General features: G+C 33.4%; 5 protein-coding genes across 6 annotated transcripts in view; 1 reads left to right on the plus strand and 4 right to left on the minus strand.

The window, feature by feature from the left end:
• The window catches only part of LOC117204030, a 149,277-nt gene that overhangs the window by 28,356 nt on the left and 106,478 nt on the right, over positions 1-14,443 (plus strand). The window lies entirely within an intron of this gene.
• LOC117204035 lies at positions 540-2,110 on the minus strand. The gene is made up of 4 exons (XM_033441033.1): positions 1,903-2,110; positions 1,663-1,818; positions 1,019-1,169; positions 540-763 (listed from the first exon to the last, which is right to left on the minus strand). The coding sequence occupies exons 2-4, from the start codon at positions 1,789-1,791 to the stop codon at positions 609-611; spliced, it is 435 nt and encodes a 144-aa protein (XP_033296924.1). The 5' UTR covers positions 1,792-1,818; positions 1,903-2,110; the 3' UTR covers positions 540-608.
• Positions 3,211-4,911, minus strand: LOC117204034. The gene is made up of 3 exons (XM_033441032.1): positions 4,772-4,911; positions 3,668-3,824; positions 3,211-3,457 (listed from the first exon to the last, which is right to left on the minus strand). The coding sequence occupies exons 1-3, from the start codon at positions 4,898-4,900 to the stop codon at positions 3,303-3,305; spliced, it is 441 nt and encodes a 146-aa protein (XP_033296923.1). The 5' UTR covers positions 4,901-4,911; the 3' UTR covers positions 3,211-3,302.
• Positions 7,562-9,306, minus strand: LOC117204033. Its single transcript, XM_033441031.1, has 3 exons — positions 9,166-9,306; positions 8,069-8,225; positions 7,562-7,873 (listed from the first exon to the last, which is right to left on the minus strand). The coding sequence occupies exons 1-3, from the start codon at positions 9,292-9,294 to the stop codon at positions 7,719-7,721; spliced, it is 441 nt and encodes a 146-aa protein (XP_033296922.1). The 5' UTR covers positions 9,295-9,306; the 3' UTR covers positions 7,562-7,718.
• On the minus strand, positions 11,414-14,059 carry LOC117204032. Its single transcript, XM_033441030.1, has 3 exons — positions 13,802-14,059; positions 12,449-12,605; positions 11,414-12,026 (listed from the first exon to the last, which is right to left on the minus strand). The coding sequence occupies exons 1-3, from the start codon at positions 13,934-13,936 to the stop codon at positions 11,848-11,850; spliced, it is 471 nt and encodes a 156-aa protein (XP_033296921.1). The 5' UTR covers positions 13,937-14,059; the 3' UTR covers positions 11,414-11,847.

Genomic DNA, 14,443 nt, shown 5'->3' on the forward strand with positions numbered 1-14,443 from the left:
AAATCACGATGAAGCTGATATTTTAATGTCACGATTAAGATAGCTTACGTATAACAAATATCGACTAATGAAAATATTTGAACATTTATAAAAGTTTTTGGAATTCCATTAATAAAGCGTGATACGAGTTCATTTTTTATGTTGCATTATTATATTTGTGCTGTCTAGTTGGTTTTGTTAGACCGTAGACCTCAGATTAAAATAAAAAACCATAAACAGCCTTATAATACCTTTTTTCTGAAGTTAGTCAAATACTGCTTGTTGTAGATAAAATATTTGCTTTGTTTAATTTATTATATCTTTTACAGTAAGACAGTTGAATGCTTGCAAACAAGCATAATATATCTACTAAATTTTACTATGCAATAATGATTAAATTAGAACCAATTACAAAGACCTTACCAAATACCAATGTGTTTTAATATTTTAATTCACAGAAATATTAACCTTAATTAAAAAGATATGGAAAAAGGTTCAGGTAGAAAATAATAACAAATTTAATTGATGCATATAGCACGTTTATTTTTTCAACTTTACATACGTAATTTGAATTTAGTGTATAAGAACGTTACAGAAAACTGTTTATGAAAGAATAGAATTATTTTCATTTAGTGTGTCCCAATGATGAAATGTACTCTGGCCGTGGCCTGCGGTGCAATTCGAATCTGCACAGTGCCTAAATTCGATCCTAAGCTATCTCCATTGGCACAGATAACTACATCGCTACCGGGTACGTTTCTGGCATTTATATAATGAATAGTCCCTACAAAAAGACATTTATGTGAAGACATTTCGAATATTTACTCAAAGCTTTTGATTTATACAAAGAATATGAATTTTCTTACTCTAGTTACTCCTAGTTACTCTTACTACCTACTCTTAGTCTAGTTAGTCTTACTCTACTAGTTCTTTGTAACAACGAACGATTACATCTATCGCAACATTTCGTTTTAAAACCAAACTTTTGTTTTGCAAGCCTCAAATTTTAATGAAGAAGAAATAATGGAAGAAATCTTACCGCTCATATCCAGGTGCAAAGTTAAGATTAAAATGAGATTGTAGACGTTCTTGTACGCGTACACTGTACTGAAAATTTTTTCACCTGCCATATGTTCACCTACGTTAAGGTTCTTGAGGCTTGTAGCAATACGTGGCTCAAGATACGAACCCTATATAGAAACAAAAAAGCCTTTTATGAGAAAGAATGGGTATTATTTTTCTTACGTGAAGTTCAAAGCAAAATGTGTTCCTTTATTTTGGTATTGATGTTTCTCAAGTTATTTATATACTAGAATTGCAAAATTATATAAAATGCTCTAACTTGTAAAGTAATCCATAATCGTAATTCTCTACTATTCTTGCGTTGTTAATGACTAGATTGTAAATGTTTGTACAAATGAATATTTTTACGAATGCAACGAAGGCAAATAATTTGTTGAAATCTGTTGGTGCAAGTACGTTTCAATTTGAATATAACGGAGCATCTGCCAGTTATGGCAAGAGGTAAAGAATTAACAGTAGAGAAACTTTCTTCAATCGTATCTTTGAAAATACACGTAACAAAAATATCAACTCTTTGGTCGAATTGTACGTTGCTCTTTTCAATTTTTCATCCAAAATACATCTTTTCACGTTGAAAGTATAGACCTTATGGTTACTCACCGGTATTGTTTGTATCAAATCTTTGTCAGACAGTTTCAGTGTAACGGTTTCACGTGGATAATCAATAAATGCGAAATTGGCTTGTATTGCCAGGGATACGATGAAGACACCGGCAATTGAACGGAACATTTTGTATCGGTTGCACTGGATCTGTGACTGTGCCATTGCGGAAATTCACGACTCTTTTATAACTTATACTAAAAGCTTCTCAAGGTACATTTAACTTATCCAAGTACTTACGATTATCTAAATCCGATTTATTGGTACACGTCTCTTTTTTATAAATAAGGAAAGTGTTTCACGCCCTAGACTAAAAGCTTATCAAGGTATATATGACTTATCCAAGTGCTTGTGGTTGTCTACATCCGATTTATTGATATAAGTCACTTTTTCATAAATAAGCAAACTGTTATCAAGAAAAAGTATCGCTATATGTTATTAGTCGCGGGACTACATTCGTCGATCCGGCACACAATCGAACAGTGATACAAATGAAAATTTGCAAATTTTTAATTACGTACGTCTTTAGTCTGATAAGGATATTTTAATAATATCTGTTGAAGCAAAAATACTTTCTTTTTAATTGATTTATAGTTGTACTAACAATAACGGGTTATTGGCGATTCAATTAACGCCATAAACTAAACTTTCTAATTCTGAAAAAGGATGATTTCGAAAGTAATATATGATGATAAGTTTATAAAATATCTTTTATGAAAGTGGAATAAGTGTTAAAGAGGAAAAGGTTTTTAGAGACTTACCTTTAAATTGGATGTTCGATGAAGATCGTTCGTCATTATCGATGAAGCTAATATCAAAAACTATTGCTTTTTAATGATAAATAGATCTGCGGTTTTCAAAAATTTATTCGTTTGTTCTTTTTTGCAAATGTAAAAAGAACCAATGTAATATTTTTCTTTCTTTTATCCAGCGTAGCTTCCAAATTTTCCTTACTATTACGTGTAACAATTTTTCAATAATTTCTATATAAGTATATACTTCTTTAAATGTACTAGATAGCCATCGACTATTTTCCTACAATTTAAAACCACCAGAAAGTAGAGTTGTTTTTATAATTGAAAAGTATTTGACGAAACGGGAAGAAAAAGAAAAATCACTAATGTGCAAACGATATTATACCTGGATTAAGATTTGCACTGAACGACAAACAACATTCTATCTCGATAAACGTAATATATTTTCTTGAAACGGTCTGTGTATTTCATCCCTCGCAAAGGTATCTATTTTACATGTGTAGAAGATATATGCGTATCCCTCCGTATCTGTACTTGAATTTGAGTAGGGTGACTTGAAAAGAAGGGGAAAGATATACCGACAGGATTGGAGATCGACAGTAAGGTTTGCCGCCACAAAATTTGCCACTAACCATAAAAATCTTACCAAACACCAATATGTTTAAAACACGGAGATATTCTTCTATCCTAATTAGAAAGCTATAGAAGGAAGTTCAGGTGAGTAATAATAACAAATTTAAGTAATATGTTTATTTTTTCGACATCCTATAGCGCCATACAATTTCTACTTAGAATACCTATATCCATTTGTAATAAAAATAATGCGGAAGTTATTGTTTACGAACGTTAAGGAAAAATAAAATTGTTTAATGGAGTTAGCATAGTTTAGTGCGCCCCAATTAACACACGTAATCTTGCGGTGGATCTTGGTGCAATTCGAATGTGAATGCTGCCTTCAGACGATCCTAAAGTATTCGCAGTCTCACAGACAACCGCTTCGCTGCCGCGAATGTTCTCGGCACTTACAAAATTAATTCTTCCTGTAGAAAAAGAAACATTTACATGAAGATAGTCGAACAGTCACTCAAATCTTACTCAAAGCGTATCAAATGAACATGAATTTAGTTACGCTCTATAAACTTCTCGTAACAAGAAATAATTACGTATATCAACGATTTCGCTACAAAACTAAACTTTTGTCTCGCAAGCGTTAGAACGTAAAGATTATGAAACAATATAAGAAATCTTACCGTCCACTTGCAGCTTCAGAACTAGCACCAATACAAGTTGCTCATGTTGATTAGAGTATTCTAATATTGAATTATAAATTCTTTCACCTGAAACATGTTTACCAGTGCTAAGAGTTCCCAGGTTTGTTCGAATATCAAATTGTTCAGGATAAGAATCCTATTCAGAAACAAAAGATTAAAGTGAAACTTCGTGTGAGGAGACATGGATATCATTTCTCTCGAATGAAGCGATAAACAGTTTCAGTTTCTTAGGAAAAGTCAAAATGGAAATGTATTTCTTTATTTCGATATTGGTGATTCTTCATTGAATTATATTTTAGAACTGCTGACCCGTATAAAATGCTTAAAATGCTATAGTAATCCATAATCGTAATTCTTCGTTATTCTGCGTTGCTAACGACTAAACTATGAATGTTTACGCAAATTAATATTTTTACGTGTAGCGGCACATGAATCAACGGAAGATTCGAATCGGAAGATATTCATATTGTTGTGCCTTGGAGTGCCAACGTTGTTTTGATTTGCTACGTTCAAGTGTAAACGAACTTCGGACAAAACGTTATCGCCGTTATTTGTAATTGTCAACCGGAATTACATTCGAACTTTTTGTAATACCACCGGTTGATACAAATAGACGAACGTACTCTCTAGGACGATCATTATAGCGAGTTATACGGTCGAAGAGCGAGCGTAGAGTTCAACAGTAGCATTCAGCGAACGACGGTTACAACCGACATACACTATGTCTGTACTTGTATTTAAAGTGATTTTAATATACACCGACTATTACAATTTTATCACTCGTCTCTTTAATAAACCAACACGTATAATAATACACCTCATCACGAAGGTAGCTAAAGCAAATAGTATGCCGGAGGTTGTTGTTGCAAGTAAATGCAAGTTCAGACTTAATTTAGCTGAGAATTTGCCAAGTATGACAAGAAGTAAAGAATTAACCGCAGAGAAACCTTCTTCAATCGTAACTCGTAAAATACATATAACAAAAATATCAATATACCCGGTGTCCAAATACTTATAGGCAACCTTATTTTCATTCAAATTACATCTTTTCGCATTGAGAGAAAAAATTTTATATTTACTCACCGAATTCGTTTGTATAATATCTTCGTCAGTTAATTTCAGAATAAAGGTTTCGCGTGGATAATTAATAAGTTCAAAAGCAGCCTGCGCTGCGCTGGCTAGGATGAAGACAGTAGCTATCGAACGAAACATTTTGTATTGTTTTCAGTATATCTGTAACTATGGGATTGCGGAAATGTCGTGTCCCCTTTATACCCCGGATTAGAAGTTTATCAAGGTACACGTAGCTTATCTATTTGTTTTTCATTATCTTACTCCGATTTATGGATACGATGCTCTTCTTTATAAAAAGGGGAAGTTTCTCATGTTATTACCTTCTAATTATTTACACGAGGTTAGATCAGCGAGTGCGGTAGAATAATAACACAATTGGCAATTTGCAAATCTTTAATTAAACACGTCCCTAGTCTCAAAAGCAAGTAATCATTCTATTATAAAAATTGCATAATTTTCCAGACATTGTTGACAGTAAAGGGTAATTACGTCATTATTGATATCATAGATGTTGTCTAGCGCGCTGCGTAGCAATTACGCCGTATGAGTTATCGTGTTTACCTATTTATGGATACGATGCTCTTCTTCACAAACACGGAAAGTTTTATGTTATTAACTTCTAATTAACTTCTAATATGGTTAAATTAGCGAATCCGGTAGACTAATGACACAATTGGCAATTTACAAATTTTTAATTAAACACGTCCCAAGCCTCAAACTTAAATAATCATTCTGCTATAAAAATTGTGTAATTTTCCAGACATTGTTGACCGTTAGAGGGTAATTGCGTAATTATTGATGTCATAGACATAGTTTGATTGGCGTACTGCGTAACAATTACGCCGTATGAGTTGGTTGTGTCGCCGATTTTGATGAATGAACAAAAATGTAGATTTATTATAGTTGTTTTACAATTTTTCAGATCTATTACTGAAAATCGTAGGAAACTGCCACTTTCTTTATTTTTTACCGTTTGTAACTCATAGCAAAGTTAACCGTTTATTATATGATTAACTTTTATACGTAGTTATTAGTCCCCTCAACTATTACTATATACTATTATTTCAAAATCACAGAAGAACAAAAATGTTTCCATGACCGTATAAAATTCTTTTTTTTATTTTCACAAAACGGTATTTTCATCTGTTTGTACGAAAAATCTGTAATACTGTGTTAGCGTTCTCCTCAAATTCATCTAATACGATTGCAGAAGTTTCATTCTCTGCATAATCAATATCTTTTGCATTGTCTTCCACCGAGTCCGAGACACTATCCTCTACACAAGATAGCAATTCGGTGCATGATAAAGATGTTAATAATTTTGATAATGTCATTTCGATAGAAATAATAAACTATTATCTATTTACTATTTTTTTTATAAAATAAAGTATGAATAACACATTACTTTCTTTGATAGATTAGAGTAATTGAACTGACATAACAATACATACCATTCATGTAATAAACTGTAAAAAAAAAGAAGATAACAAAAAGGGGCAATGTAAGTTAAGGAACGTACGTCGAGCTGCCACAGTAAATATGATTAAATTGACGCGTGTACGTCGAATCGGCTTAGAATCGGATAGAACAAAGACACAATTAGCGAATTATAATTTTCTGTCGAGTGTTTAGTAGAAATAATGTAATTGAAAAAATTCGAAATATTAATTACCTGGACGCATTAATTTCACGAATACGAACTGTCGCGAATATGGAAAGCTCTCTCCATGACAAACATCTAATGCTAATCTAATATCGCGTTTACTTCCTAATTCGAAGAATTCTCTTCATCATAGTCTATCTTGATGGCGGCATTCTCGTTGTCTCAGAGAACTTGTACAATAAGAGTTTAAAAGGTGTTTCCCACTGCATTGGAGTCGCTTTCTCGAAAGAAAGAAAGAAGATATATCAAGCAGGATATATGTATTAGGTAGATTTTGAATGCTTTCGGAATGACCGACTCGAAGCCAGCATCGACATTGACGAAGACCGAAGAGGAGGAGCTCAGTAAGGTGGAAAGAAAGCTGTCGTATGGAGAATTGGTTGGGGAATTGATTTACATTAAATATGAGGACGACGAATATGATTGATTATATTAAAATAATAAAAATAATTAGGTATTTATTAATTTTTTAATTTGGGTCTACAGCAATATTCATATGATGAATTCATTTCCCTAATCAGTCTTGCGAGTAATCATTTTGACAGTTGTTTATCATATGCGACGATATCATACGCTTCAAAACATTATAAAGCGTACACTATCGTTCTAAAAGTAATTTGCTTACTTTTGACAAGTTTTATTTTAATTGTACGATTCCAAATAAATCAAACTATTACGACTTTATTCTTTCTAATCCAATTAATATAAATACTATCGTTTCATTATCATCTTTTGTTAGAATACTATTTCCTGAACAAATTGGATCGTACTGAAAGATACTGGTTTGGATATTTTTCCGATTAAAAAATTTCATTACATGTTTTATTATTATACAGGTGTTAACCAATTGGTTTATTAGTTTTTAGACTTCAAATTACAGTAGATAGCTATAAACGTTCACACCATTCGTTTTTCTGTAATAAGATAGCAGAAGCTTGTTTAGTGTAGGAGTTATTATGTTCTTCTGCAGTAGGATGCTGCTACCAAGCCTAATTCATCCGCCAAATTTTACTATAGAGTGACAATTAAATCAGTACCAACCACAAAAGTCTTACCAAACACTAATATGTTTAAAACACGGAGATATTCTTCTATCCTGATTAGAAAGCTATAGAAAGAAGTTCAGGTGAGTAATAATAACAAATTTAAGTAATATGTATATTTTTTCTACATCCTATGGCGCCATACAATTTCTACTTAGAATACCTATATCCATTTGTAATAAAATAATGCGGAAGTTATTGTTTACGAACGTTAAGGAAAAATAAAATTGTTTAATGGAGTTAGCATAGTTTAGTGCGTCCCAATTAACACACGTAATCTTGCGGTGGATTTTGGTGCAATTCGAACGTGAATGATGCTTTCAGACGATCCCAAAGTATTCGCAGTCTCACAGACAACCGCTTCGCTGCCGTTTATGTTCTCGGCACTTACAAAATTAATTCTTCCTGTAGAAAAAGAAACATTTACATGAAGATAGTCGAACAGTCACTCAAATCTTACTCAAAGCGTATCAAATGAACATGAATTTAGCTACGCTCTATAAACTTCTCGTAACAAGAAATAATTACGTATACCAGCGATTTCGCTACAAAACTAAACTTTTGTCTCGCAAGAATATGAAACAATATAAGAAATCTTACCGTTCGCTTGCAGCTTCACAAGTAGAACCAAGACAAGGTTGTCATATGGGTTCGAGTGTTCTAATACTGAAATATAATTTCTTTCACCTGAAACATGTTCACCCGCGCTAAGAGTTCCCAGGTATGTTGGAATATCACGTTGTTCAGGATAAGAATCCTATTCAGAAAAAAAAGTGAAACTTCGTGTGAGGAAACATGGATATCATTTCTCTCGAATGAAGCGATGAACAGTTTCAGTTCCTTAGGAAAAGTCAAAATGGAAATGTATTTCTTTATTTCGATATTGGTGATTCTTCATTGAATTATATATTAGAACTGCTGACCCGTATAAAATGCTTAAAATGCTATAGTAATCCATAATCGTAATTCTTCGTTATTCTGCGTTGCTAACGACTAAACTATGAATGTTTATTCAAATTAATATTTTTACGTGTAGCGGCACATGAATCAACGGAAGATTCGAATCGGAAGATATTCATATTGTTGTGCCTTGGAGTGCCAACGTTGTTTTGATTTGCTACGTTCAAGTGTAAACGAACTTCGGACAAAACGTTATCGCCGTTATTTGTAATTGTCAACCGGAATTACATTCGAACTTTTTGTAATACCACCGGTTGATACAAATAGACGAACGTACTCTCTAGGACGATCATTATAGCGAGTTATACGGTCGAAGAGCGAGCGTAGAGTTCAACAGTAGCATTCAGCGAACGACGATTACGACCGACATACACTATGTCTGTACTTGTATTTAAAGTGATCTTAATATACACCGACTATTACAATTTTATCACTCGTCTCTTTAATAAACCAACACGTATAATAATACACCTTATCACGAATGTAGCTAAAGCAAATAGTATGCCGGAGGTTGTTGTTGCAAGTAAATGCAAGTTCAAACTTAATTTAGCTGAGAATTTGCCAAGTATGGCAAGAAGTAAAGAATTAACCGCAGAGAAACCTTCTTCAGTCGTAACTCGTAAAATACATATAACAAAAATATCAATATACCCGGTGTCCAAATACTTATAGACAACCTTGTTTTCATTCAAATTACATCTTTTCGCATTGAGTGGAAAAATTTTATATTTACTCACCGAATTCGTTTCTATAATATCTTCGTCAGTGAATTTCAGAATAACGGTTTCGCGTGGGTAAGCAATAAGTGCAAAAGTAGCCTGCGCTGCGAGGGCTAGGATGAAGACAGCAGCTATCGAACGAATCATTTTGTATTGTATTCAGCGTATCTGTAACTATGGGATTGCGGAAATGTCGTGTCCCTTTTATATCCCGGATTAGAAGTTTATCAAGGTACACGTAGCTTATCTAAATGTTTTTCATTATCTTACTCCGATTTATGGATAAGATGCTCTTCTTTATAAAAAGGGGAAGTTTATCATGTTATTACCTTCTAATTATTTACACGAGGTTAGATCAGCGAATGCGATAGAATGATAACACAATTGGCAATTCGCAAATTTTTAATTAAACACGTCCCCAGCCTCAAACTTAAATAATCATTCTGCTATAAAAATTGCGTAATTTTCCAGACATTGTTAACGGTTAAAGGGTAATTACGTCATTATTGATATCATAGATATTGTTACGCACCGAGGCTTACTATAGACCTTGCTCCTAACCGTCTCCCTTGGTACTACAGTGTCGCAGGCAGATCGTCTGACATGACCGGCGAAATATACACAATATAGCGGTAAGCGTATAGTTGTCGTCAAGCAGCTAGTACTAGAAACATCGATTCGCTTCCGGTCGATTATTTTATCTACACAAAGAAGGTGGCATACGTGATCATAGGTGTGTACGGTTGCGATATCCGAGCATGGTGGGGATCGTCTCCCAGAGAAGACAAAGCAAAAAATCGAAGGGCAGTCAGTATCATTTGAGGATTCAAAGCGAATGCATGGAGAGGCTCAAAGGAATAAAATCCAGGTCGCTTAGTCAAACGAATACGTCAAGAAATATCATAAAGCCGAGTCGAATTATAATAAAAAAGTAATTGTATCATCGTTAAATCATTTGCAACGTGTTTATTATAATTTTAAATATTGTTGAAAATATTAACCCTGTTAATTCAGTGTTACAATCATTCGAACTACCTCTATTATTATAATCGAAACAGGGAAACGACTGATTCGCGGCGTCGATTATCAGAATCGTAGCGAGAATTTACGCCTCTCGCTGATGCATTTTCCTTGCGACCGCGTCTCCGCGAACGGTCGTAACAGATATAGTTGACTAATGTAATACGTAGCAATTACGCCGTATGAGTTAGTTGTGTCGCCGATTTTGAACTTGAACGCAGAAATCTATTAATTAAATAATTAATAGCGTGTGGTAATACAGTCAGGATCAAAGACAATAACACATTTAATTAACACATTTAATCAGTTTCTTCTTCCAATACCTTTTCAATGGTTGCTTCAATAACTACATATAATGCGAGGTCATAAGAGGCTGGAATCCGAATGAAAAGGATGTCTGAACTTCCTCCTAAGGTATCTTGAGTGCCACAGACAACTACTTGACTACTTTGTATGTTTCGGGCACTCCCGATATCAGTGGCGCCTATAAAAATATTTATATGAAAGTATTCGAGTACCTACGTAAAGCAGTTGATGTGTCAAGTGAACGATAGACGATAGTATTTTCTTACGCATTTTTAACAACAAATAATTTTTCAAATTCAGATGTAAGCTTTCATGTTGCATGAATAAAGCTGTGTAGAATAAAAAACGATACACTAAAAAATGTTACTGCCATTAATAGTGAATTTCAGCTATACAGCGTGAATATCATCTGATTCGTTGATGTATTGAACCACCTTAATGAAGAGCTGTTCATCTTCGCGTGTTTTTACAGTTTTTAAGTTGTGAACCGGTATTGTGAGATTACGGAACAATCAGCACTTGCATTAGTCAGGTTTTCTGCGTATCCGTTTGAATCGTTAGTGGTAGCATAAAGCGTTAAGACTTTTTGAAGACTGCTGGTTTGAATAAGATCTCCTGAAATTTTCTCAAACTTTGTTCAGACAACATCAAGATCTTGTACGTTTAATTAGAGTGGTTGAAATATTTCTTTTATCAGGTTTTATAAATATTTTATTCTTATAGTATCCATAATCAATATCCTGAGAGGATAGAAGGAGGTAATGTCATTTATACTGTAATTATAGTTAAATTAAAATTTGATATCAAGAGGAATCAGTTTTCAGCGAAAGGGGAAGAAAGACAAACACACGAGTTAGAGAATAAAAAGAGATTTACAATGTTATGGTTGGTACAATAATATTCACAGATATGGTGAAAATTATATAAGGTACACTTATCAAAACTTAATCTTTTATCATTTAATGTTGCCGATATAGTGATACAGTGACATTGAAACAATGAAAATTATTTCTTGTTTTATTTTCATTTATGGAAAACACAAAAAGCTAATATATTTATAACCTTCTTCTCGAAATGAAACATTTGATTTCAAAATATCTCTCAATAAAAACGCGTTACGATTGCTGATTGATTTTATAAAAATTTTCAGTGTGCAAGGTGTCGATATCATGTAAGCTTAATTTGATATGTAGCTTGAATTCCATATGTCCTAATCTCACTATAGTTTCAATCGAGAAAGTCATTGGCATACAATCGTAACGAGAAATCACACATACATTAATAACGATTCTTTCATATTTTCCTCAAATTGGAAATACAATTCGGTCGACCATGACTGAAAGAACATAGTAGTATTAGCACGATGTCATCGTTCTAAGACTTGATCATGCGATTATGATCATGCGCCGCAACCACCATATTTAACGTGGCCAAGGAATTCGGTGGTACTCGAAGATTAATGCTAGTTTTGCTTCCTCCTAAGGCGTTTGGATTGCCACAGACAACTGCTTGACTGCCTTGTACGTTTCGAGCACTGATATAATGAATTACTCCTGTAGGAAAGGAAACCATATAAATTGTGTGAATACAGAAATAATATACAGAAATTACAGAATCATTGGTCTGCAAATGATATATAGAATAAAAAGCAAAAAGGACATGTTTATGCACTTGTGGAAGATTTAAAAGTATAAAACTCTACGGAATGCACATAATGTGCAAAAAATCCAAAGTATTCAAAGTAAAATAGTTTTACATATTCAGCGAGTGGAACAAATCGCTGTTTACGTTCCACTTTTTAGTGAAAAGAATATAATATTCGCATAAGTATCTACAGTCTAGTCATAAACTTATGCTGCATAAGTTTCTTTTAACAACGAGTGGTGTTTGATGTGTTCATCGATGATTTAATTGACCAAGTTTTTGTTCTATAAAGCTAAGAATATGAAAAATAAGAAATAACGGAGTAAGTTACCGCTCGTAACAGATACGTCTAACGTTGAGCTTTGAATCGTGTTGGTTGGATTGTTGAATTCAATTACACGACGGAAAACTGTTTCGTCTGCGTAGCGTTGGCCGGCGGTGAGGTCCCCGATAAATAGAGGTCCACGTTCCTCTGGATAGGAACTTACCTATGGAAAACAAAAGAGTGTGTAATGAAACATCCTATTTAAATATCGGTTGTAATGTTTGTTATTTTTCTCAAATTACGACCATAAGTCTAGATCTTACAACAGTACGTTAAAAGAGAAAAAATTTCTTTACTTGGATATTGATATCTTTAATAATTTGACATTTACAAACTTTAAGGTATTAGGTTTATATATGTGATTTTATTTGTTCTCTTAAATCGTATTAAGTAGATTTTAGTATACAGCTATTACTTCAAATAACTCGAAATTATAGTAAATTCTTGAATTAATTACTAATAAACAGAAGAAAGATAGGAAAAGAGAGAGAGAGAGAGAGAGCATACACATGTATAGAGATTCGTAGGATTTTTTCGCAAAATGGCACTAACATTATTGTACATGTAAAAGTATGAAAGAATATCACATAGACAGATTCATAAATCCTGTATTATCAAATTATCAAAAAAAAAAAAAAAAAAAAAAAAGGAAACAACAAGAATTTTGAGAAAATACATTTAATCAATTACACGATCTATTCTTTCTACTTAAAAAATATTCGTACGAAAGATATTTCATTTTCTTTCAAAGAATATTCTATCGCATCGCGAAAAATATTTCTTTGTTCAAATTATTTAAATTGCTTGAATTTAAGATCGGATTTGCTTGACTTTAGTCGACTTGAAACCTTCTGACCAACGTGAACCGGTTGTTTACTTGAGTTGGGGTATCTTTTGAAATTTCTACGTGCATTCTCATTAATCGTCACTAATATTGAATTCAAATATTATAGTTTGAAACCACCATATTAATACCAATAAAATGCATTCTTTCCTTCGATATGAATTTCACTCGTTTCTCGTTATTATTGATATTCCGACAAGCATCGCGTTGCATATTCGCTGCATATTCGTTACTGAAAGTCAGTTCATAAAGTCAGTAAAGTATAAATGTTCCCGCTCAAGCAACTTGTAGTGGTTTATTCTGATTTCCTTATCATTCAACACACTTCGTTGTCTTAACGTTTTATGAATTAAAAGTTTAATCCTTATTTAAATTTATAGATACGGAAAATTATTATCTCGAATACGATACAAGCGTTAAGAACAAAGAAGTTGGTACGAAAAAGTGCCAAAAGTTTGACTAAACACGATTCGTTTGAACATGACTAACATGGGAGATGTTTTAGGGTCACTCACCGATTTTGTTTGTTGCACAGCATCGTTACTGGTGAGTTCCACGTGTATGTTTTTCTCCTGAGAAATATCGATAGCAGAAGCGGCCTGAAATAGTGGCAGGGCCACGATGAAAACAGCGGCAATTGAACGGAACATTTTGTATGGTTTCACTGTGACTGTGACTGCGCCATCGAGGAGGTGTACCTCTCTTTTATAGACCGAGCCGAAAGTCCGTCAAGGTGAACGTGACTTATCTGAACGGTTCTTTTGTGATTTCTCCATTGGCTCCTATCATGCTCTTCCCCCTGGAATACAAATAAGGGAAATGTTACCGGGTACAATGCCACGTATGTTATTCGTCTCACGACGATACAGGCCCTGAGCGATGGATTTTCCTGTTATGTTTCTTATTTTATTTTTATCTCTTCCTTACTGACTCTAAAAAATTATACGCATGTTACTAATGTTACGTGCTGTATAATATTACAGATGTTCAGGAGTTGTATGCTTCGATTAAAAAAATGTTGAAATTACAGAAAGGTATTTATTAATTTATAATTAGATTGCGGATATTTGTACAATTTAATATATCGCACATAACGTAGTAGATCAATGGATTACTCGATAGAATTATATTATACATAAAGAATTATATAGAATGGA

This window comes from Bombus bifarius, unplaced genomic scaffold (genome assembly GCF_011952205.1).
Source record: "Bombus bifarius isolate JDL3187 unplaced genomic scaffold, Bbif_JDL3187 scf7180000007977, whole genome shotgun sequence".
Taxonomy (NCBI): Eukaryota; Metazoa; Arthropoda; class Insecta; order Hymenoptera; family Apidae; genus Bombus; species Bombus bifarius.